Genomic DNA, 23,959 nt, shown 5'->3' with positions numbered 1-23,959 from the left:
GCGCCCTCCCTTCATTACAAGCTGCAAAAAAGCGTTCGTTTGCAAGCGGTCTTTATAACGAACGACATACACAACACACACACTAATACCTAACCTGCGCTCAGTACTCATCGTATTACGTTTGGCTTTAAACGTATTTTATACGATTTCAGTGGTGACAAAAAATTTTAAAAAAATATATAGATTGTTGAAGAATTTATTGGCCACGTGGTTTTGTTTTATTTTCTTGACGCAAAAAATAAGTTTTAATTCAGGTTTTGTTAAAATTTTAAGAAGTGAAATATAACACCTGGTGATTAGGCTTTATAAAGAAATTAGGTAATAATGTAATAAATAGATATGGTGTTTTAAATGTTACTAATTGATATTGTATTACTACTAAACAACATCGAAGTGAATCATCGCTTAAATTATTATATCGATTTTCTTTGGTAAGTTATTTTTTTTGTGTTTCAATGGTATTCATAATTCGTCTAATAAAACTAGTTTTTAAAGTTATTAAGTCAACAATTTAACTTTGTCATTATTTTTTTTTACCTAGAATACCGGATGAGGATGGTGACAAATTATTACCTGCCTAGCGTATAAATATTTTTTCGCACGATTAATTGCGATTATCGCGTGATTAGTTTATTAATACATATTAACGATTACCTTTAAAAGACTATGTAATATAAATTTTGGAATTGAAGTGGAAAATTTTAAATTTAGCGGATGATTTATTAAAGAAAATTCTAAATTTGCAAAAACTATTAAACCGGCCGTTACTAAACAGCAATGAATAAATGTTTTCTGTGGTGGTGTTTTACCTCACGGGCACGTTTTATTATCGGGTCTTTTCTATTTTTGAAACCTTTACGAGCCCAACAATTTAAAGTAAACGACAATTCTAGGACGAATTCACGTGGAATTTCATTGTTCCTCCGACCTACATAGACACGAACATAAAAGTTTAATTTTAATTGAAATTTCTTGTAACTTTTTTTTATTGATATCGATTTGTTATCAAAAAGCTCAGTAATATCTTATTCCAAATCTTAATCCTTGTCCCAATACGAAAGAGGAAATGCCAGATTCGAAACGCCAAAATATTGAGGAGGTAACACAAAAATTACCTTTTTTGGGTAATCATAACTCGTAAACGATGTACTCGATTATCAGGATCTATACGTTATTCGATTCCACATAGTTTCTTCTATTGAAATCACAAAATGCCCGTTCTTAATTCTTTCTCATTAACCTTGTACAGCACTTAGAACAACACCGTGTTTAGCTCGCTGTTTATACATTAGACATCCGAAAGTTTAGCTCACAATTCGGAATATTTTGGAAAAAAGTTTTAATATAAAAGTTGTAGCAAATTTTAGTCTTAACAATATTGCTCTTTTACTGTTTTGCTCCCAGATGCATAAATATCGAGATAAATTCGAATAGGTGATAATTAGATAAAATCGTGGTTTTACATCTTGCTTTTGGTAGAGCACTGGAATCGGACCGTTCTAGAAAAAAAGTTTTGGTATGAAAGTTGTAGCAAATTTTATTCGTAACAATATTGCTCTTTTACTCTTTTGCTCCCAGATGCATAAATATCGAGATAAATTCGAATAGGTGATAGTTAGATAAAATCGTGGTTTCACATCTTGCTTTTGGTAGAGCAATGGAATGGGAACGTTTTAGAAAAAAAGTTTTGGTATGAGAGTTGTAGCAAATTTTATTCTTAGCAATATTGCTCTTTTACTATTTTGCTCCCAGATGCATAAATATCGAGATAAATTCGAATAGGTGATAATTAGATGAAATCGTGGTTTTACATCTTGCTTTTGGTAGAGCAATGGAATCGGAACGTTTTAGAAAAAAAGTTTTAGTATAAAAGTTGTAGCAAATTTTATTCGTAACAATATTGCTCTTTTACTCTTTTGCTGCCAGATGCATAAATATCGAGATAAATTCGAATAGGTGATAATTAGATAAAATCGTGGTTTTACATCTTGCTTTTGGTAGAGCCCTGGAATCGGAACGTTGTAGAAAAAAGTTTTGGTATGAAAGTTGTAGCAAATTTTATTCTTAACAATATTGCTCTTTTACTCTTTTGCTGCCAGATGCATAAATATCAAGATAAATTCGAATAGGTCATAATTAGATGAAATCGTGGTTTTACATCTTGTTGTTGGTACAGCACGGAATTCGGAACGTTTTAAAAAAAAAGTTTTAGTATAAAAGTTGTAGCAAATGTTATTCTTAACAATATTGCTCTTTTACTCTTTTGCTCCCAGATGCATAAATATCGAGATAAATTTGAATAGGTGATAATTAGAAGAAATCGTGGTTTTACATCTTGTAGTTGGTAAAGCACGGAATTCGGAACGTTTTAGAAAAAAAGCTTTAGTATAAAAGTTGTAGCAAATTTTATTCTTAACAATATTGCTCTTTTACTCTTTTGCTCCCAGATGCATAAATATCGAGATAAATTCGAATAGGTGATAATTAGATAAAATCGTGGTTTTACATCTTGCTTTTGGTAGAGCACTGGAATCGGAACGTTGTAGAAAAAAAGTTTTGGTATGAAAGTTGTAGCAAATTTTATTCGTAACAATATTGCTCTTTTACTCTTTTGCTCCCAGATGCATAAATATCGAGATAAATTCGAATAGGTGATAATTAGATAAAATCGTGGTTTCACATCTTGCTTTTGGTAGAGCAATGGAATCGGAACGTTTTAGAAAAAAAGTTTTAGTATAAAAGTTGTAGCAAATTTTATTCGTAACAATATTGCTCTTTTACTCTTTTGCTCCCAGATGCATAAATATCGAGATAAATTCGAATAGGTGAAAATGAGATGAAATCGTGGTTTTACATCTTGCTTTTGGTAGAATACTGGAATCGGAAGGATTTAGAAAAAAAGTTTTAGTATAAAAGTTGTAGCAAATTTTATTCTTAACAATATTGCTCTTCTGCGCTTTTGGTCCCAGATGCATAAATATCGAGATAAATTCGAATAGGTGATAATTAGATGAAATCGTGATTTTACATCTTGCTTTTGGTAGAGCAATGGAATCAGAACGTTTTAGAAAAAAGTTTTAGTATAAAAGTTGTAGCAAATTTTATTCGTAACAATATTGCTCTTTTACTCTTTTGCTGCCAGATGCATAAATATCGAGATAAATTCGAATAGGTGATAATTAGATGAAATCGTGGTTTTACATCTCGTTGTTGGTACAGCACGGAATTCGGAACGTTTTAGAAAAAAAGTTTTAGTATAAAAGTTGTAGCAAATTTTATTCTTAACAATATTGCTCTGTTACTCTTTTGCTCCCAGATGCATAAATATCGAGATAAATTTGAATAGGTGATAATTAGATGAAATCGTGGTTTTACATCTTGTAGTTGGTAAAGCACGGAATTCGGAACGTTTTAGAAAAAAAGCTTTAGTATAAAAGTTGTAGCAAATTTTATTCTTAACAATATTGCTCTTTTACTCTTTTGCTCCCAGATGCATAAATATCGAGATAAATTCGAATAGGTGATAATTAGATAAAATCGTGGTTTTACATCTTGCTTTTGGTAGAGCACTGGAATCGGAACGTTTTAGAAAAGAAGTTTTAGTATAAAAGTTGTAGCAAATTTTATTCGTAACAATATTGCTCTTTTACTCTTTTGCTGCCAGATGCATAAATATCGAGATAAATTCGAATAGGTGATAATTAGATGAAATCGTGGTTTTACATCTTGTTGTTGGTACAGCACGGAATTCGGAACGTTTTCGAAAAAAAAGTTTTAGTATAAAAGTTGTAGCAAATTTTATTCTTAACAATATTGCTCTGTTACTCTTTTGCTTCCAAATGCATAAATATCGAGATAAATTCGAATAGGTGATAATTAGATGAAATCGTGGTTTTACATCTTGCTTTTGGTAGAGCACTGGAATCGGACCGTTCTAGAAAAAAAGTTTTGGTATGAAAGTTGTAGCAAATTTTATTCGTAACAATATTGCTCTTTTACTCGTTTGCTCCCAGATGCATAAATATCGAGATAAATTCGAATAGGTGATAATTAGATAAAATCGTGGTTTTACATCTTGCTTTTGGTAGAGCACTGGAATCGGAACGTTGTCGAAAAAAGTTTTGGTATGAAAGTTGTAGCAAATTTTATTCTTAACAATATTGCTCTTTTACTCTTTTGCTCTCAGATGCATAAATATCGAGATAAATTCGAATAGGTGATAATTAGATGAAATCGTGGTTTACATCTTGCTTTTGGTAGAGTACTGGAATCGGAACGTTGTAGAAAAAAAGGTTTGGTATGAAAGTTGTAGCAAATTTTATTCTTAACAATATTGCTCTTTTACTCTTTTGCTCCCAGATGCATAAATATCGAGATAAATTTGAATAGGTGATAATTAGAAGAAATCGTGGTTTTACATCTTGTAGTTGGTAAAGCACGGAATTCGGAACGTTTTAGAAAAAAAGTTTTAGTATAAAAGTTGTAGCAAATTTTATTCGTAACAATATTGCTTTTTTACTCTTTTGCTCCCAGATGCATAAATATCGAGATAAATTCAAATAGGTGATAATTAGATAAAATCGTAGTTTTACATCTTGCTTTTGGTAGATCACTGGAATTGGAACGTTTTAGAAAAAAAGTTTTAGTATAAAAGTTGTAGCAAATTTTATTCTTAACAATATTGCTTACTCTTTTGCTCTCAGATACATAATTATCGAGAAACGATCAAAAACGCAGTTAAATAGCGAATTTTGAGAATGAGCATTTCCACCTTCGAGCTTTTGATGATTAAAATTGATCAATTAGTAAACGATCTCATTGATGTGTTTGATTAATTAATTTTTGCGTTTTAATCAAAATCCTTAAATATTTCGAATCCGACATTCGATTAAAAAATGCTATACATGTAAAATGTTATCTAATTGGAGGCTAAAAGCATAGGTTTTCAATACGTTCCAAGAATTAGAGGCAATAACCGATAAAGTGTTGCTATTTTCATTTGAAGATTTTCCACTTAAACTGAGTTGAGTGTTTGTGAGCATGTGGTCTATAATAACCTCTCAATTTACACGGAAGATAGGTTCCAAAATACATAACAAATAAGAGATAAACATATAAAATAAACATTTATGAATATCTTTCCGACCTATTTCTTAATCAATATTGCCATCTAACAATATTATTTTGTAGTACTACATTAACAACATTAATTTAAAAAAAAATTAACATTTTTCTAAACCATACAGTTTGTATTTTAATGATTGTGTCCTCAATTTCCTTTCTAGTTTAGGCGTTTAACTCCTACATAATGACCTTTACTTTATATATTTCATTAAAATTTTCTTTATTAATAGATGTTAAGAATAAACTTCCTTAAGATATTTATATTTTTAGTTCCTGTTGAAGTAATTTGTTTTAAAAACCTATGAATAACCGTATTTTATCCTATTATTCACGATAAAAAAAGTGAAATCGCGTGAAATTCACGTGTAAATCCTTTTTCTTTGGCATTTCATGTACGTTACACATCCTAAAATGCATTTAACAAGATTTAACATAGATTTTAAGTACTTTTACTTTTTTAACGTTAATTTTCTTTTAATTAATGAAAGTTCCCGTAACGTTTCCTTTGATTCCAAGAAATTAAAATATGTGTACGGTATTGACATTCTTGTACACGCATTCGCACTGATTAGAATATAAAATGATAATAAAAATAACGATTAGTATGCACTCTTAATCATCTACAACGTTATGGTTTCCTTTTGTCATTATCTAAGTCTTAAACTATCTCAAGGTGTTCTTTCAACTGTTATTTTTTTTCTTTAATGCAAAAAAAGTTAATGTATGAATCACAAGAAAATAATTTAAATACCTTACTTTTTTTAACTTCACATTTAAAAGTTATTTTAACCTTGAATAAGTAAGTAATAAATATATTATAAGTAAGTTGGTTTAACGGTAAAATAAATTGGAAAACTGAAATAATTACTTGAAAGGTTTGTGTTTAAAATTTTTGCTAGAAAGTTTTTTTTTTAATTATTTTAAGGCTAAAAAATACATTAATTATACTTTGCATTCCAAAAAGAAAGCGGTTTTAGTATTATTAAACATTCGAAAGTTGAATAATTTAAGTGTAATGTTAGAATCAATTACATAAATTGCAAAAAATTGTTATTTATATTAAAATAAAAAAGAACTTATATTAAAATCGTATTAGAAACGTTGAAAACCCATCCAATTTCAGTAACAATCCACACGCGATTAACTATAATGAATAAAATTGGCGTGTCACCGTAACAAAATAATTGTGTGTGCAAACGTTTTCCACGCAACACCGTTGCACGTTTTTCATTCCAAATTCCAGCCTGTCGACAACAAAATTTTATTTATTTATGTCAAGTTACATTTTCCTATTCATGGATAGACTCAAATAATTTAAATTAACTTGCCATTTTTCGTTGCAGTGTTTAAAATTGGAATCGAGGTAACACGGAAGAAAGAAGCTTATAAAAAAAACAAGTTGGAGGTCGGATGATGGATAATAATGATTAATAATAATAATGAATTTTTTGCTATTTCTTTATCTAAACATCTTCCTCTCGACCGTTACGTTAATTGAAACCACCAGGGTTAATAAGTATTTGCATCAAGAACATGAAGTCTATAAAGTGGAACATGAAATATCCACAACCCAGGCGAAGAATCATGCTTTGACAATGGATTTAAACGATAGTAAGTTAAAAAACATTTTTAAACTTATTATTAACACTTAACTTATTAATCTAATAAATTATTTTTGATTCTAAAAAGTAGTTAACTCATTTCAACAATTTGTTAAAGTATATGTTATTAACTAAAAATGATGAGTTTATGATTCTAAATGATTTTTAATAGGACATGCAAATTAATCATGTAATTTAAAAAAAAATGTTTGTCAGAAAGCCTTGAAAGTTTCCATTGCGTGATTTAAAAAAATAATGTTAATACAAATTTAAGTGAGTAACAATGCGAATTTGAAAAACCACTTTAGGATTCCTCAAACTAATCAATTGTAAGAACCAAAAGTGTTAAAGTCAGATATATGACTTTTGTACTCATAATTCACTTCGAATTAACAACAACTCCTTTGAACGCAAGAAATAACATCACGAACACACTCAATAATAGTGACTACACAATAACGAACAAGAAAATAAAACCAGAACAGATTATGGATATAAGAACTTTAAGATCAGTCAATATAAGTTCAGATCACAATCTTGTACTGGAAAAGCTAACGATGATAAAATTTTCACCAAATTATAGAGTTGTAAATCAAAACACAACGTTGATACACATCAATAGTGTATCAATAACGACTTCTATTAAAAATCAAACAATCGAAAGAATTAGATACAGTACAGGAGTTGGAGCAAGAAAAGAAAAGAAAAAATCTACGTGTTAAATTAATCGACACCTCGAGAAACAAAAAAGTTATAATTGCCATGGATTTACGTGACTTTGAAGCGCTCGAAATATCAAACAGTGTGAGCTTAGAATAAGTAGTGTGCGAAAAATTGGCGATTTTCTGAAGGAATGTATGTGGAATACTTTAAAAGTGGTAAATGTATTCTGAAAGTAGTACTCTTCCAACAGTATCTAGTGTTTTACAAGCACTATCTAGTCTTTCATAAGCTGCATCTAGTTTTCTGCCATCAATATCTAGTACGGTTCCAGCAGTATGGACTCTTCTAGAAGCACTATCTGATCTTCCACTAGCAGTATCAACAATAGATGGGGATCTAGTCTTTCATGAGCTACATCAAGTCTTCTGCCATCAATATCTAGTACTCTTCCAACAGTATCTAGTCTTCTACTAGCAACATCTAGTCTTCTGCCATCAATATTTAGTACTTTTCCAACAGTATGAGGTCTTTTGTAAGCAGAGTCTAGTTTTCCACTAGCATTATTTAGAATTTAGTTTTCTACAAGCAGTATCTAATCTTTCATTAGCACTACCTAGTTTGTCTTGCTAAAACTCAATGAAAAAAAGACGCAATCACTCATACTCACCAATAGAGAGCCAGATACGAGACATACCCACCTGAAATGGAATTCACATATAGAATACGTTATACAAAAGTTAGCTACAGCAACCTATCTCATTATAAGAATAAGAATTATCTCAACGCATGAAGCTGCTAGAACCGCCTACTTCAGCCACTTTAATTCCATACTTCAATATAATAAACATTATTATTATTATTATACAAGATAACTTCCTTGATGAAAATATTGAAGAAGAATTTCTTAATTAGTTGAGAAAAGCATGATGGTTGCCTTCAAAGTCAGAACTAGTCTAAAGCAATATATGCCACTGAAACCTGCAATTTTCCGTCTAAGTGACTGACTTAATTCACAATTTAAAGATTGCATTTAGTCATCTTAAGCGGAAAAAAGATTAGTGTTGATAAATTTCAAAGCTACATGTGTATGGAAGAAAAATAAACATGTGTGTGTAATAGAAATGTGATAAATCAATTATTTTTGAGGTTGTTGACCAAATCAATGATTCATAAACAGGTTGAAGTAGTTTATGAGTGATTAAATGTCTTTAAAGACATAGTTTCATTGTTAACTTTGTGCTTAGGTTCAAAATTGCAAGAATTTTTAACTGATTTAAATAAAATTTGTAATCGCAAGAAATTTTTCTTACAAAAAGATGTTTTTTTTCACACTGAATAGAAAAATAAGTGTTAGTCACCTATTAAATAGCCGTAAACTGGTAACAAACGATTAAATTTTAAGTGTGCGGGCAATTGCGAATTGACTCTGTAATCTTCAATTAAAACTGAAACCGACCTTATGAGGTCGGTTTATAAGACATAGTGTGTCATCGTTTCAAGACTTCTCCTGAAATAAAAAATAAACAAAGGCAAAATGTTGGTATTCTCGTAAATAGGTCAAAAAAATAGACACCCACTTAAGAGTTTTTTTATACTTAATTAAAATGCAACCAAATTCTAAATTATTTTTTAAATTTTGTTTTAGTCATTGAACCTGCAGGATGTCAACCGTGTACAAAATCCGAATTATCTTATTGCACCAGTTCTAGTATTATAAATGACCATTGTTGTTGTGAGAAAAGATTTGAAGGTAACTAATTGGACCTAACCTCATAAAAAGAATAAAATATCTAATTCTTGTATTCTAGAAAGCTTTCCTTTCATCCCACATACTTGTTTCGTTGGAAATAAATTATGCAAACCAATGTTTAGTTGCGACGATTATATTCGCTTAAAAAGATGTTGCTGTCATAAACTTCTTTTAGCAAAATGTAAGTAGTAAAGAAGATTTTCCTAAAGCTTAATTTTTATGCATGATTGTTTTAGGGAAAGAAATGTCGAGTTCTTCTTCAATTATCAGCTATTCTAGTTTTTACGTTTTAAACGTAATCTTATTGTACATTGTAAATAGGTATTTATATTAAAAATTTATAGTAATTATTAATAATATATTGTGTAATGTTATTTTATTTATGCCAAAGAATGAAGCTTTGTTAGTTAAATGACTTGATGTTGTATTATTTTCTTAATAAAAAAAGCTTAAGCATATATTAATTTTTTAATATTTATTATTTATCAGAATTTATCCCTTTTTCTATAAAAACATGTCCTAAAACTAATTAAGCATAGACGTCATTAATATAAGGAGCATGATTATAACATAACCTGCTTGCACCAAAATGTTCATCTGGTTTTATCCATAAACTGAAAGAACCAGAGGGACATACACTTTGTTCTGAAAGTTGATTTTATTTTACAACTTAGCAGCATTTAACAAATCCAAGATATTATTTTCTTCTAATTCTTCAAAACCAACTTCGTTTCCTAAACTTAATATGTCGTAAAAGTTCAGAGCTTCTACTAGCTGCAGGAGAGACACAATCGAGAAAAATGTTTTTCCACAATAGGTTTAATCTTGCTGATTTCAGTTCATTCCATGATTCGCCAATATTGCCCACAGCATCCTTAATATTATTTTTATTCCAAAACGGAAGAATAAACGATTTAGCCTCAGTTTCATCAATGAGTTTTCCTAAATATTGCTGTATTAAGTTTGAAATAAAATCCTAAAATAAAACTGTATTTAATATTCTAGTGAAATAAAAAAATTACCTAAACAGTTCTTTTAAACATTCCATTAAAACCCTATCCGACTATTTAAAAATCCTTAAACGATTTTAACCAGAAAAGTTCCTCTAAAACCCAACACCACTTGAATACCAAATGAATCGCCATAAAAATATATAAAAACACCTGCACGTTTTATGCCCACGTTTTTTCTTAAAATTAACTCGAAAAAAAATAAGAAACGGTTAATTCCTATGTTAATACCGAATTTACTGCCCGCAACTTTATAAGAATCCGTGTCTTCTCCTCTCGTTGAATTAATTTTTGACAAAAAATATATTCGCGTGTTACAAATCGAACAAAATTATAGACAAAGATATAAAATCGAAAAGACTAACATAAGATACGGTTTTGAATATACAGTTAAGTTGAAAGACCTCTTTACATGTACCACGCACCAATATAAGATCAAGCGGATGAAATCAAACGGTTTTAGTCGATTCAACACGACGAACACTGTTTGTTCTTAAATATCAAAATGAAATTTCAAAAAAAGTTAATCGCAATATTTATTTGCGTTTTATGTACAAGTGTAGTGAAATTTGTTGAAACGACAAGTAATCAATATCAATTTCAATATTTAATTTAATAATTTGTGTTTTTTTTTGTAGTTTTAGCCACATTACTTGGTCAAAATCAACCCGGTTTTAGCAACTTCGATAATAATCTAAACAATTTGGGAAATTTTGCAAATTTAGGCAGAAGAAGATGTCCACTTTGTGATTCATCGGTTTACAGTTATTGCAGCGATAAATTATTTCATGATTCATGTTGTTGTCACAATCCAAATAATCCTTACGGTAATTCATCATTATTTTTATAAACAAATTTAATAATTAATTTTTTATTTTAGATCGGCTTCCATATGAATGCCAATACGCCGATTGTTCGTTTATACACGCCAATACTTGCCAAGAACATAAATTAATTACCGCATGTTGTTGTATTAATCGCGTATATTAGTTTTTTTACATAATAATTTCAAACTGGGATTAGAAATTAAAACAAGATTACATGTAAATACATTTATTAAGTTACTTACATGGTTCATCTATTTTTTTTTTTTATTATATTTTTTTACCTAAAACAAATTAATTCTTAATAAACGAAAAAAAAAATAGTCTTTTTATTATTTATATCACAAAATAAATCAAATAAATCAAAAAAACGAGGTAATTGACTAGTTTTAGTGCACAAAATATTTTTAAAAGAGAATTAAAAATAAATAACAATAATAATAATACATTTTCATGTCTTTATGTATCTTAATGATATATGAAAGGAGTAATAGTTTTGAGATTGGACAAGATTTAATTTAATTAAATATTAATATTAATTTTTGTGCTTTATAAAATAATTTTAATATCTGTATATGTATACAAGGTGTTTCTGTAAGTCGTGGCATAATTTTAATCACAAATACTACAGTAAAAATGATAACAATTCGTATAAAAATTGCCAAATTTTATCTTTCTAAGATAATACTGAAAAAGATTACTTAACTTTGAAGGCCCATAGCTTAACCATTTATTAGTTTAGATCAAACCTTTGAAACCATGATGTAATTATGCCACGACTTATAGAAACACTCTTTATATACCAGGTTATTTTGAGGGAAGCGCAATTTATAAAACTATTCTTTTAATGTTTTTCTTTCTTTAAAAATTTTCATCAAAAATCTTTACATTTGAATCCAAACACAACTTTAATCTTAAAATATATTAGTTATACATATTAATAACGTGTTTGATGTCGTTGAAAGATTTCCGATCAATTGACGATGGCTATTTCGATAATAATTCAAATTTTGTAACATCCTGAATGAGTTAGTATGATTGCTGTTTACACCTACAGTTTCTATTGGTATCGTTTTCTCTTCCATGAATTAGTACTATGGGTGACTTTTTTACAAATATTAATTATTAAACTTGGTGCTACAATTTAAAGGAACTAACTAATACTTAATTGTAGTATACATTTTTTTCTGTTAATCTACAAAACCTTTACTTTTTAGTTATTTAAAATGAATCTGTTCATATTATTTTGAATCTACATTATTAATATTGTTAGGGCTCTTCAAGACAAATTAATGGAACTTTTCATCTTCACTCTATTTCATTGTTAAAGAATTGAATAAAACTTTAAATGGCTTAAAATGTATTCGGTTTTCAATTTTGATTACCCTGTTGATTTTATTTAACCAGAAATTATAAATTTAGTTCTTAAATCCAAATCCTTGTGTAAATAAATTTAAATCTTTGTTTTTTCAAAAATTAGATTTTAAATTAGTGTTTATATAAACTATCTTAATTTTTATTTATGTTAACAGTGCCAGAAGCTTTTGATAGTACAAATTCGCATTATACGCCTTACACAATCATTTTTATCATTCATAATATGACCATTTTATGATAACTTTATTATATTCACTACAAACACCACAAATTTATCAGAAAATATGAAAATTAATCTAAAAAGGTAATTTATTATTAATTTAACATTTAAAATGTCAAATATTTTTAAAATGACTTAATACCTAAAAATTACTTACAAATGTCGATAAAGTAGAGAGCAATTTTAATTTTAACCTTTCAATACACGCGCAACTAATTTCGCACTACCGCCAGCTTTTGTTGGCTAACTGTTTTAAATTACTATGTTGAAATAAATAGAAACTCTAGTTTTAGTGGTTATTCAGCGTCAGGTTATTATATACAGGGCTTCCCAAAATTCCCGGGACGGAGCTATAAGCTTTGAACGAGAGAAGAAAAAAATTTTAAAATTTGGTGATCACTGAAGAGTAATAAAAACTACATTCTTAGACAGTTTAGGAGGATGACCACCCCTACATTTTTAAATAGCAACCCCTGTCGAGTTTTGCCTTATTTTAAAGGTAATAAAAAAAGAAACACAACCCCATAAACCAAAACCTTAATTCTTTTAAGAATTATAAGGTTTTCTTTGGACTATTTTCAACAAACTTGTTTTCTATATTTTACTTTTATTAACTCCAAAAATGGCGCAAAAACTCTTTTAATGATTCGTGGCTTTGGGGATAGAACGTGTTCAATGATTTTTTTAATCACCGACCACCGATTTCTAAATCAACTGTCGAAAGAACTGTTCGAAGATTTCAAGAAGAAGGAACTGTAAAAGATCTTCCGAGAACTGGTAAACTAAAATCTGCAACAATTCCAGAAAAAAACGAAGAAGTGTGACTGTCTTTTATTGAAGAACCTTCAAGCTCCTTATTAAAAGGGTTAGGTACATGAAATTGGTAAAAGTTAAACTATTTCTCCTGTAAGTTTCACCTAGTTCAGGAATTGAACGAAGGTGACTTCGAAAGAAGGTTGCAAGGTTGGTGATGTTGACAGAAATTTTCTTTTGAATGTTGTTTTCTCTGATAAGACTACTTTCTACTTGAATAATAAGGTTAATAGGCACAATTGTTGTTATTGAAGTGACGAAAATCCACGTTTAATAAGAGAAGATCATCAGAAAATTAATGTAGGGACTGGTATTATGGGAGAGAATGTAATTGGTCCATTTTTTATTAATGGAAATTTGGACGGAGACAGATATCTACAACTGTTAGAAAATCAAGTAGTTCCAAGTGTTCCTTTTGCCCTAATGGTATTGACAATAAGTGGCTCTAACAAAGTGGTTTACGTTTCCAAATCGTTGGATTGGTAGAAGAGTTGAAATTGAGTGACCACCAGGATCTCCTGATCTAACACCACTCGATTGAACGACAACAAAACCCGAATGAATAAATGCTTTGGAAAATCGCATACTTGAAGAAACCACCAATATCACTAGAGATAGGCTCTTGATGGTTCAAAATCCCATTTATGAGCGTTTGGGTCATTGCGAGACCGAAGAAGGTCGACAATTTGAACATTTGTTACAAAGATCGTAATAAATGTGCAAAAAAACATGAAAACATTTTATTTTCCCATTTGGTAGTCAGCCCCTCATAATTCTTGAAAGAATTAATATATCGGGTTTTGGTTTATGGGGTTGTGTTGCTTTTTTCATTACCTTTAAAATAAGGTAAAACTCGACAGAGGTTGCTATTTAAAAATGTAGGGGTAAAAAAACTCCGCATTGCATATAAGTTCTAAACTATCTAAAAATGTAGTTTTTATGACTCTTTAGTGATCCCCAAATTTTCAAATTTTTTTCTTCGCTTGTTCAAAACTTATAGCTCCGTCCCGGGAGTTTTGGGAAACCCTGTATTTTTAATAAATAGAAACTAGAACTAATACTCTCCCTAGAACTAGAAACATTTGGGTTTAGTCGAAACGTCTCTTAAGACGAGTAAACCCAAATATTTCTAGTTCTAGGTCTAATGTTAGTTCTAGTGACAGTGCAAGTGTAAAACTAGAACTAACACTATACCTAGTCTGAAGACGCACAGCTAAACCCGAATGTTATTCTAGTTTTAATTGTTATTCAGCGTCAGGTTGTTGTATACTTTTATTGCACTAACAGTAGAACTAACACTATATTTTTGTTGAACTAAAACTAGAAACCTTCGGATTTAGCGGTCTTAAAAAAACGCATGACTAAACGCGAATCTTTCTATTTCTAGATCTCGTGTTAGTTCTAGTTTTAGTTGTTCCAGCAAATATGTGAGCCTACAATGCAAATGGGTTAAGTTATAAAATTCGGATAATAAATTTTAAGTTAAATAAGTTTCAATTAACGACATCTTTCGCCCGGAAATCGTTTCTATTGGTAATTGCGGACTTACAATCCACGTATGACTGAAGCTCGTGTACTGGAAGATTAAGTAACAATCACTCATGAAATGAAAAATAAAAATATCAGTACTTTTAGCGTTGGAAACATAAAATAACAAGTTTAAAAAAATAATTAAGCGACGAAATGCTCTTTAAATAACTTTTTAAACCTTATATTGAAGTTGTATTATCACCGTTTAAAAAAATTATTTATGTTATGCCGTACGTTCGTTTGATCTTCCAGTAGGTAAAGGTTTCGAAACGCCCAAATAAACAATACCCGGTAACGTACCTTTCAACGCCTGAACCGCTTCGTCGAGAGTAACGTTTTTAATTGACTTTCCATTTACTGAAATCAATCGATCGCCGGGTTTTAATCGACCATCTTGTTCAGCCGGACCATTCGGTACCAAACTACGAATAACGATAACGGTAGCGTTCAAATCGATCGGATCCTGATAATCTAAAATCGAAAAACCAAGTCCTCGATCGCCTTTTTTTAAATCTACCGTTTCTACTTCTTCAGACCACATAGCCAAGTTATTAACTTCTAAAGAACGCGATTTGGATTTTTGCAAATTATTGTTGCTTTCATTATCGGTTGTTATCGTCGCTGTTGTTGTACTTGACGTGTTAATACTGGTATCACTTAAAGCTTTTAATAAAACTCGTTGTTGTTGTTGTTGTTGTTCGGGTTGTTGTTTTTGATCAGGAAGTAAATTCTTTAACGATCCGCCTAAAATATTTCGGGCTTCGAAAGCTTCACGATCTTGCGATGTATTAATAACACCGCGATTATGAACATTGTTTCGAGCACAAACCAAACGAACTGTAGATGGCAGTTCTTTTAAAATTTTAACAACCTCAATATGTTTGATACCAAGCAATTTTTGACCATTTACTTCTAATAGTTCGTCGCCTGATATTAACTTTCCGTTTTGTCCAACAGGTCCCTCAGGTAAAATTGATCTGATGTAGTGATGAGGTCGCAACTCAACACCACCCTCAACATCTACAGTACCCTCCAAGCTAATTCCGAGGCCTTTTAACTTCGTTAGATGCGCGACGACAATTTCACGTTCCGGTCCAACTATGGATTCCCACTTTTTCTTTGTTACGGTTTCACAATCGGGTTGTGGTTCTGATTCGAAATCTTCTTCGACAAAAATTTCCCTCGTTTCAGGATTTGTATCGTAAATTTCGCTAGTTACTGATATGACGGATTCACCTTCCGGTTCAATAGGTACCTTAATAAATAAATTGTTAATTAAATAAAATTAAATTAAAAATATACAGGGTGAGTTATTAGTATCCCAGATAGTTACTAAACCGCTTAAAAAAGAAAAAATGTTTTATACAGGAGGTGTATCTGAATGACTGCAATAAACTTCAAGGGGTGATTCTTTAGTGTATTTTAAGGGTACTTTGATATATGAACCATGGGCGACTTCGGCTCCCCTAAGAGGCTACACCCCTCCAAAAATGGCGGAAAATTTTGGTTTAATTTTTTTTCTCAAAAACCATAAACACTAGGAAAATGAAATTTGGGGAATATGTTTAACTCATAATAGTGCATGTTTTGACCCTATTTGTACTTTCAACCTACCCTTCTAAACTACTAAACGTAACCACCCCCTTTACATTTTTGCTAATATTCTTTTTATGCAGATGATAAATACATTAAAAAAAATTTACCTAGGTAGATGAAAGTATCCTAAAACTTTTTTGTCTCTCTAAAATTTTTCCAAAAACGACTAATTTTTGAGAAAAAAAATAATAAAGCAAACACTGCACGTTCAACAACGGGGTTGTCGATCAAAAGTTGGAATGAATTTTAATGAAAAAATCTTAGTAGGCTTTGCAATCTTTGTCAGAAATATTTTTGACGTTTAAATGTCAGTGTTTTTCTTACTATTATTATTGTTTTTCAAATTAATTTTTAAATAAAGTTCTATCGCATTTACTACGCTCATTCACTCGACGTTTCAAAATTTTAAATAAAACAATAATAATAGTACGAAAATAAGTATATGTATAAAGGTTGTTTGACTCACCACTTTCTATTACGTAAAATTATTTTCACTTATACAGGATGTTCCATTTAAGTGTAATGGAGAGTACAATTTTAATAAAATTAAAATAAAATGAATGCAAGAAAAAAAAATGCAACTTATTGCGAGTTTCGTATGATTTAAGCATAAATTAATTAATTTTCGTAAAAAAAACGACGTTTTATAAAATTGACATTTAATTTTGACAAATTGTTGTGAAGTTGGTTACAGTTAGTAACATTGAATTTGTGTCACATTGCCGCTTAAAAGTTGTTCAAAAATTTATTTAAAAAATGAGTTTTATAAAACCAAAGGGTTGTCATTTTTCACGGAGTAAATTTTAATAATAGCGGTGAATAATCATTATTCACGGGTAATCAACTTGACAGACTAATAATAATTATCTGAAACGTCAAAATTTCAAAAAACGTCTATTTAATTTAATTTTTTAGGGTTTTCTAAAGGTTGGACATTAAAAAAACCTAAACAAATTCCTTTTTTCGTATGGTTTAAGCATAATTAAATAATTTTCGTAAAAAAAAAAGTTTCATAAAATTTACATTTAATTTTGACAAATTGTTGTGAAGTTGGTTATAGTTGGTAACATTGAATTTGTGTCACATTGACATTAAACTTTATTCAAAAATTTATTTAAAAAATAATTTTATGGAATCATTTTCAATAGTTGTGGACAAAGTATAGTATTCTACTCACATATTCTACTCATTATATGCTCATATAATAATATACTATTATATAACCGCATATGTTACTATTTCACACCAAAATGTACCCATTGCAGGATCTTTTTAAAAACGATCTAAAAACATTTTTGCTGATTTTGCCTTGAAACTATGTAGATGATAGTATCCAAAGATATTAGATACACTATACAGCGTGTTTATAAAGCTTTGATGTACTAATATTGTGTGCTGGTTGAATTGCCCATCAAGTTCCCTTTAATTAATGATACGTACATATGTCATATCTAACTATAATAGTTTTCAGGATATTTAGAATTTAGGAAAATGTGTAATAAAATATGTCATTATTGTACTTAATATTATATTCTGTCTATTTTTATTAGTTTTTAATATCATTAATTAAAGAGAACTTGATAGACAATTCAACCAGCACAAAATATACAGGATGTTCCATCTAAAAAACTTATGAAAAAGCCATTTGAAAAACATCAACAAGCTTTATAAACACACTCTATAGTGTATTTAATATCTTTGGATACTATCATCTACCTACTGGCTTTAACTATTATCTGACATAGTTTCAAGGAAAAATTAGAAAAAGTGTCATTTTTACACTTTGGAAAAATAATAAGATATTTCAGGAACTGTGAACGCTATGAGTTAGCAACATATACGGTTGTATAAACAAATTTAATTGTATTCATAATATGATAATATATAAGGGATGTTCCATTTAAAAAAATTTACATATTCTCCGTTACGCCTAAATGGAACATCCTGTATGAGTGGCAATAATTTTAAGTAATAGAAAGTGGTCAGTCAAACAATTTTTGTATAAAAAATTTTTTTCTTTCTCTAACATCTTTAGTAATTATCTAGTATACTATCTATCTAGTATACAAATAAAGTTTACCTCTGTATCTATAGGAATCCAACTCAATGTGGTAACGGAAGGCGATGGAGGACTTAAATCTTTAGTTTCTTGACTGGCAATAGCCTCTTGTAAATGTTCATACTTTGGTCCACGTAAATATCTCTCGAAAGTCAAAACGACGCTCGCGCCTGATTGTTTCAATTTTTCCACAGCTTGATAATTAGTAAGATTGTGCAAAGAAAATCCATCCACCTCGATTATCCTATCGTTCAATCGAATTTTACCACATTTAAAAGCCTCACTTCCCTCTCCAATACTTTTTACAAAAATTCCACTCAAATCTTCCCTTTCGCAAACATAACCAGCTATCGTTATCCCCAAACCAAACTCATTTTTTGTTAAATTTACCGCGAATCGTTCCGTTTCTGGTAATGCTAATTCAATATCAACTGGAGTAATAACTAATTGAGTTGTATTGCTAGTTATAGTTTCAATAACATCGTCATCTCGTTCCAAACAATTATTCAAGGCGTTATAATCTTCATTTATATTTGACTCAGTTTCAATTAATTCAGCCTCAAAGTCAATGTTTGTGCAAATTTGTTGGTAACCGTTCTGAAACAATTGACGATCCAACTCTTCTGGATCAGTTAAAACTTTTGTAGGAACCACAGGGATGATACTATCGGATAGATCGACGGCTATATCAACGGGCCGGGCAACGACCATTCTTACCTGTGACCCAGCTTGTCTTAAAACGGTCGCGACCTGCTCAGATCCAAGCCCTCGTAAATTTACATCACCAATTTGAATTATATGATCACCGCTTTGTAGTCGAGCGTCTTTATCCGCTAAACCACCAGGTAGAATAGATTTGACGACGACCCCGGTGCTCCGGCCGCCCACAATACCAAAACCGAGCCCCGACCCGTCATTTATTAAATCGATTACTTCCACTTGAGACCATTCTGTACTCAATACCATTTTTAATGATTATCTTACACATTTCTTCTTCTCCAAAATATGTTGTTGTGCAAGATTTAAACGTTTTTTGCGATGATTTTTGAAATTTGAAGATTTTGTTGACAGTTGACGTTTCTAATTGAGGTTAATATAGGTTAGGTTCTCAGTTTTTATTGAAAATTTAATCATATTTCATAATCATTACTTACGTTAAACTTAAGATTATCATTGCGGATGATCAATGTTGTTTTTAACTTCCAAATAAATTCTTTATCGCTATTACGCGGAGATGATTCAACAATCAAAAATCTATCATCCTGTGTGCGTAACTAACCCCTTTTTGATTTACGCAAACTCTGTGAAGTAAATCTTTAAAAAGTATTTAAATATTTAACAATTCCAACGAAAATTTCAGTCAACATAATCTATTAATCGGTGTACTAGAATAATCAAATTGATTTGTTTTAGTTATAGATTAAACTTTACGTCATCCCCAACAGATATTCGTTCAATCTATTCTTGGAAGAAAATATTGTTCACAAAAAAACTTATAACAAGATTAATTAAAGAAATTTTGCTTTAATTATATGATAATAAATTATGAAATTTTAAATTTGTTGCCAACAGTAAATAGATAAAAATAATAGCACACTAATAATTAATTTTAATTGATTATCCAATTTAATTTAATTTGATGATTTATCTTATATTTTGTATAAAAACATTTATTATAAACAATTTATCTTTTAAATAACTTTCTTGTTTATGTTTAATTTGAATTCTGACAGTTATATCTTGAATTATAAAGTTAGGTTATAATTATAATCAACACTATATATTAAAAAAAATTAAGTATAACTCTGGAAATTTTATATATAACAACATTTTTCTAACACAAAACAACATTAACATATAATAACATAAAATCAAGTAAAAATAACATTATGGATTTTTCTGATGAAATCAATGATGATACCGGAGACCCAACATATTTCAACACAAATCGTTACATGTTGCTGGCCATTGATTGTAATGATCAAGCCTATAAAGAAGATTTAGAAGGTAAATCTTTCTTTAAAACCATATTATCAACATGTCGAGAATTCTTGGATGACCAACTAATTAAAAAAGGGGGCTACAGAGCTGGAAACCGTTACGCAATCGTCACTGTAACTGATGATAAGGAGAAAATGATAATTTCTAATTTTAACGATAACCTACCTCAAGTATTAAAAAATTTAAAACTTCTTTGCGATAAATCTGATGATGAACTGAAAGGAAAGTTTTATAGAAATTCTCCTTTTAGATTTGGAGAGTTTTTATTGAATGTACGAGCAATGTACAAAGATTACTTCTCTTCAGATTATTTAAAACAAATAGTTTATATTTCCAATGATGATGATCCTGTTAATCGAGATGAAGATCAAGTTTCTAAAGCTGTTAATCAAGCAAAAGCTTTCGAAGATACAAATATTAGGTTTCAATTGCTAACATTTAATCAGGAATTTGATTTAAATAAATTTTTCCAAGAAGTATTATATTCCTGGGGTAACAGTACAAGTAATCAGTATGATTATGTCTATTTAACTGATACTATTAGTTTTCAAGATAAATTATTAAGCCTTTTACCATTACGTGGAACAAAAACCAAGTTTTACTTATTGCCATCAAAGAAAGGTGTTTATGCGGAAGTTGCAGAAAAATCATTCATAAGTAAATTAAAGTTTTTAAATAACACAACAGTTACAAAAGAGAATCTAAAAGAAGTTAAGAAAATCACACAAACGGAAAAATCTGGAAAATTTAAAATAAAGTATGGCAAAAAAAATGATAAAACAATAGATTTAACTGAAGAACAAAAAAAGATTATCGTCGATGATGGAATTCCAATAGGATTGCACTTAATTGGAACAACTTCTGGTTTAGTTAGCCCTGGAATGCATTCAACCATCCCAAAATTCCTCCAATTAAACAGATACCAGAAAGATACACTTTTTGAATCCATCTGGAGCTATTGCGAACAAAAATCCAGAAAGTTAATTTGTTTGAGAAAATATCGCGAAGATAGCGCACCAAAAATCTTTGAGCTATCTCCATGCGTTATAAACGGAACCAGATCATTTTTAATGTTAGGAGTCCCATTTTTAAATGATTTCAAAAATCATCCTAAATTTGATTTTACATCGAAAATAAAAACCGAAACTAGTAGTTTAAAAGAAGCTTGTGAAAAGTTTGTAACTAGCGCATCGTTTGATTTTGACCCACTCCAAATTCACAGTACCGTTACATGTCGTAAGATCGCCTACATTCGGTCTGAACTTCTTCAAGAAACTTCTCAAGACATACCTGATATTCAATCGCTTCGTTTGGTTGATGGTGAGGAAATTAAAAACAGCATTGAATTGATGAAACGTTTTATACCTGAAACCTCTAATAAAAGGAAAAGAAATACAAAGAACACAGTTTCTAATAAAAAAAAATAAATAGTTTTATATGCTCTATTAATGTGTTAAAAGTTTTCAATAAAATATTCACACACATGAATTTTATTACATTTAAGTACCCTCAATATTATTCACCATTCAAAATCAAGTCATTCAGATCCTTTGGGGAGATAAACTGCGACCCAAAAATTAAGAATCTGATACAATTACCAGCATAAAAGATGCTCAACCATCTTCTCGTCCTCCGCACATAGTCGACATTCAAGATCGTCGGCTAGACCCAACAAGTTGAGATATGCTTTTAATTCACAGTGCCCAGTAAAGACACCCATTAGAACTTTAATGCTGCTACGAGCAAATCCTAAAATATTCCCGAGTTTGACAATGGCGATGTTAATAAACACCTTAGCATGTCTCATTCCACGAGAACTGGTCCACAGTAGGCGAAGTCTCTCTTCAGCCTACAGTTCAATCCTATGTTTGGTCATCGCAAATGATGCACCAACTGCTGGTTCTGACTCCACAAACAGTTTAGCGCTGCTCTCCCGTGCTAGCTCATATGCCGCTTCATTGCCAGCAACCCCAGAGTGACCTGGGACCCAGATCAGAGAAATTCTGTTATCACAACTCACTGTGTTTAATGTTCTCTTAGAGTCATTAACTGTGAATATGCAAATATCTGCCTAAACCAGAGAATTCAGGAGAGATTCAGGACTGCAGTTCAGGCAGTACAATCTGGTATCGAGCATTAATCACTGATAGCGATCCCGCCAAATCTGACGGCATTCATACCACAGTATCAGTGCCTATAATGTTTTCCGCACCCCATTGGTAGGACATGTCGGAACTGTTTTGAGCACATTACTTAAATCTGTAAATGGTAGTTCTAGCCACTTTCTGTATATACAAGTGCAAAGGAGATAGGCCAATCAGAACATCCATTCCTAGACTTGGCGTTGTGTTTATCGCACCAGAGATTGCCAATCCAGCTACTCGTTGAATTCGTGAAAGTTTATTGATAACTGAAGTCTGTTGGTCTTTCCTATACCAGGCATAAAGCCAGTACAGTCTTTCAGGGGTCAGACCCCAATATTTTCCACAAAGACTACGACAAGTCCACAAGGATAGTCTAGCTTTGAGCAAAACTAGCAGCAAATGTCCATTCCATGAGAGGGCTGCCAGAGTTACATGTAACACAAATTCATGTATAGACAACATAATAACTAACACAAAGGGCGATACTCAGCATGTTAGAACAATTAACGTACATTTGGCCGATCATTTAGGACAATTATTGAGCATCGATACGGAAAATATCTTCAATCAAAGTAGTCTTCAAAGGCAAAGATTAATATCTAGAAAAAACATATTAAAATTTGTCCTTGAAAGGTTGCAGTCCGATTTTAACAAATTTCACAATCGCTTGTTGGAAATTTTTGATCAATGTTTTCCAATTGTAGTAAGAAGGTGGGTAAATGTTGCTAACGGGCCAATCAAATGGTAGTCAAAGGAATTACGCCAAATGAAACACACTTTAGCTTTAGAAGTACTGGTGGTTATTAATCAGGTTAAGAAGGATCAACCATCATTAGACATATTATATACAAACGATACAAGGAAGAATACCTAAGAAAAGTAAAAGATACCAAAAGATTCCACATTACCAGGGAGATTAATGAGTCTGATAATAAACAGAAGACAGTATGGAAAGTAATGATGTTACTCTATGGTGGGTTCCAGGTTACAGAGACATTGAGGGCAATGAGAAGGCGGACAAACTGGCCCAAGACCACCTGGTTGTGGACCACAAAAAAGCCACCTAAAACAAGTAATCACCACTTGGGAGACCTGAAAGGTAGCCTTACGCTGAAAAGAACTTCCAGGTCTGATAAATCCGTCGCAAAACAAAACCAGAGGTTTTATGCCTCAGCAAAGTTTAAGGACGTTCCCAAGATTCCTCACCGGCCCCTAAAATACCACCTCTTCCACATTAGACAAGCTGA

At 30.7% G+C, this 23,959-nt stretch overlaps 4 protein-coding genes across 5 annotated transcripts; 3 read left to right on the top strand and 1 right to left on the bottom strand.

Moving 5' to 3' along the window:
• The first annotated feature begins 46 nt into the window (after positions 1 to 46).
• Positions 47 to 9,596, top strand: LOC111422867 (uncharacterized). Of its 2 annotated transcripts, XM_023056123.2 has the most exons (6): positions 47 to 318; positions 395 to 431; positions 6,468 to 6,735; positions 9,034 to 9,138; positions 9,197 to 9,319; positions 9,375 to 9,596. In XM_023056123.2, exons 3-6 carry the CDS (start codon positions 6,564 to 6,566, stop codon positions 9,470 to 9,472), a joined length of 498 nt encoding a protein of 165 aa, XP_022911891.2. In that variant the 5' UTR covers positions 47 to 318; positions 395 to 431; positions 6,468 to 6,563; the 3' UTR covers positions 9,473 to 9,596. The 2 variants fall into 2 exon arrangements, with proteins under 2 accessions (XP_022911891.2, XP_022911892.2); XM_023056124.2 differs by lacking the exon at positions 395 to 431.
• A 405-nt stretch (positions 9,597 to 10,001) lies between these two features.
• LOC111422848 (uncharacterized) lies at positions 10,002 to 11,216 on the top strand. Its single transcript, XM_023056102.2, has 3 exons — positions 10,002 to 10,732; positions 10,787 to 10,975; positions 11,029 to 11,216. The coding sequence occupies exons 1-3, from the start codon at positions 10,654 to 10,656 to the stop codon at positions 11,136 to 11,138; spliced, it is 378 nt and encodes a 125-aa protein (XP_022911870.1). The 5' UTR covers positions 10,002 to 10,653; the 3' UTR covers positions 11,139 to 11,216.
• Positions 11,186 to 19,964, bottom strand: LOC111422849 (patj homolog). The gene is made up of 3 exons (XM_023056103.2): positions 19,722 to 19,964; positions 18,589 to 19,647; positions 11,186 to 16,167 (listed from the first exon to the last, which is right to left on the bottom strand). Exons 2-3 carry the CDS (start codon positions 19,531 to 19,533, stop codon positions 15,136 to 15,138), a joined length of 1,977 nt encoding a protein of 658 aa, XP_022911871.1. The 5' UTR covers positions 19,534 to 19,647; positions 19,722 to 19,964; the 3' UTR covers positions 11,186 to 15,135.
• A 335-nt stretch (positions 19,965 to 20,299) lies between these two features.
• On the top strand, positions 20,300 to 22,052 carry LOC111422857 (X-ray repair cross-complementing protein 6-like). The gene has a single exon (XM_023056112.2). The coding sequence runs from the start codon at positions 20,457 to 20,459 to the stop codon at positions 21,993 to 21,995; it is 1,539 nt and encodes a 512-aa protein (XP_022911880.2). The 5' UTR covers positions 20,300 to 20,456; the 3' UTR covers positions 21,996 to 22,052.
• The last annotated feature ends 1,907 nt before the right edge of the window (positions 22,053 to 23,959 follow it).

This window comes from Onthophagus taurus, chromosome 7, assembly GCF_036711975.1.
Source record: "Onthophagus taurus isolate NC chromosome 7, IU_Otau_3.0, whole genome shotgun sequence".
Lineage (NCBI taxonomy): Eukaryota > Metazoa > Arthropoda > Insecta > Coleoptera > Scarabaeidae > Onthophagus > Onthophagus taurus.
Note: the sequence above shows the minus strand (reverse complement) of the source record. Positions and strands in the feature narration are given on the sequence as shown.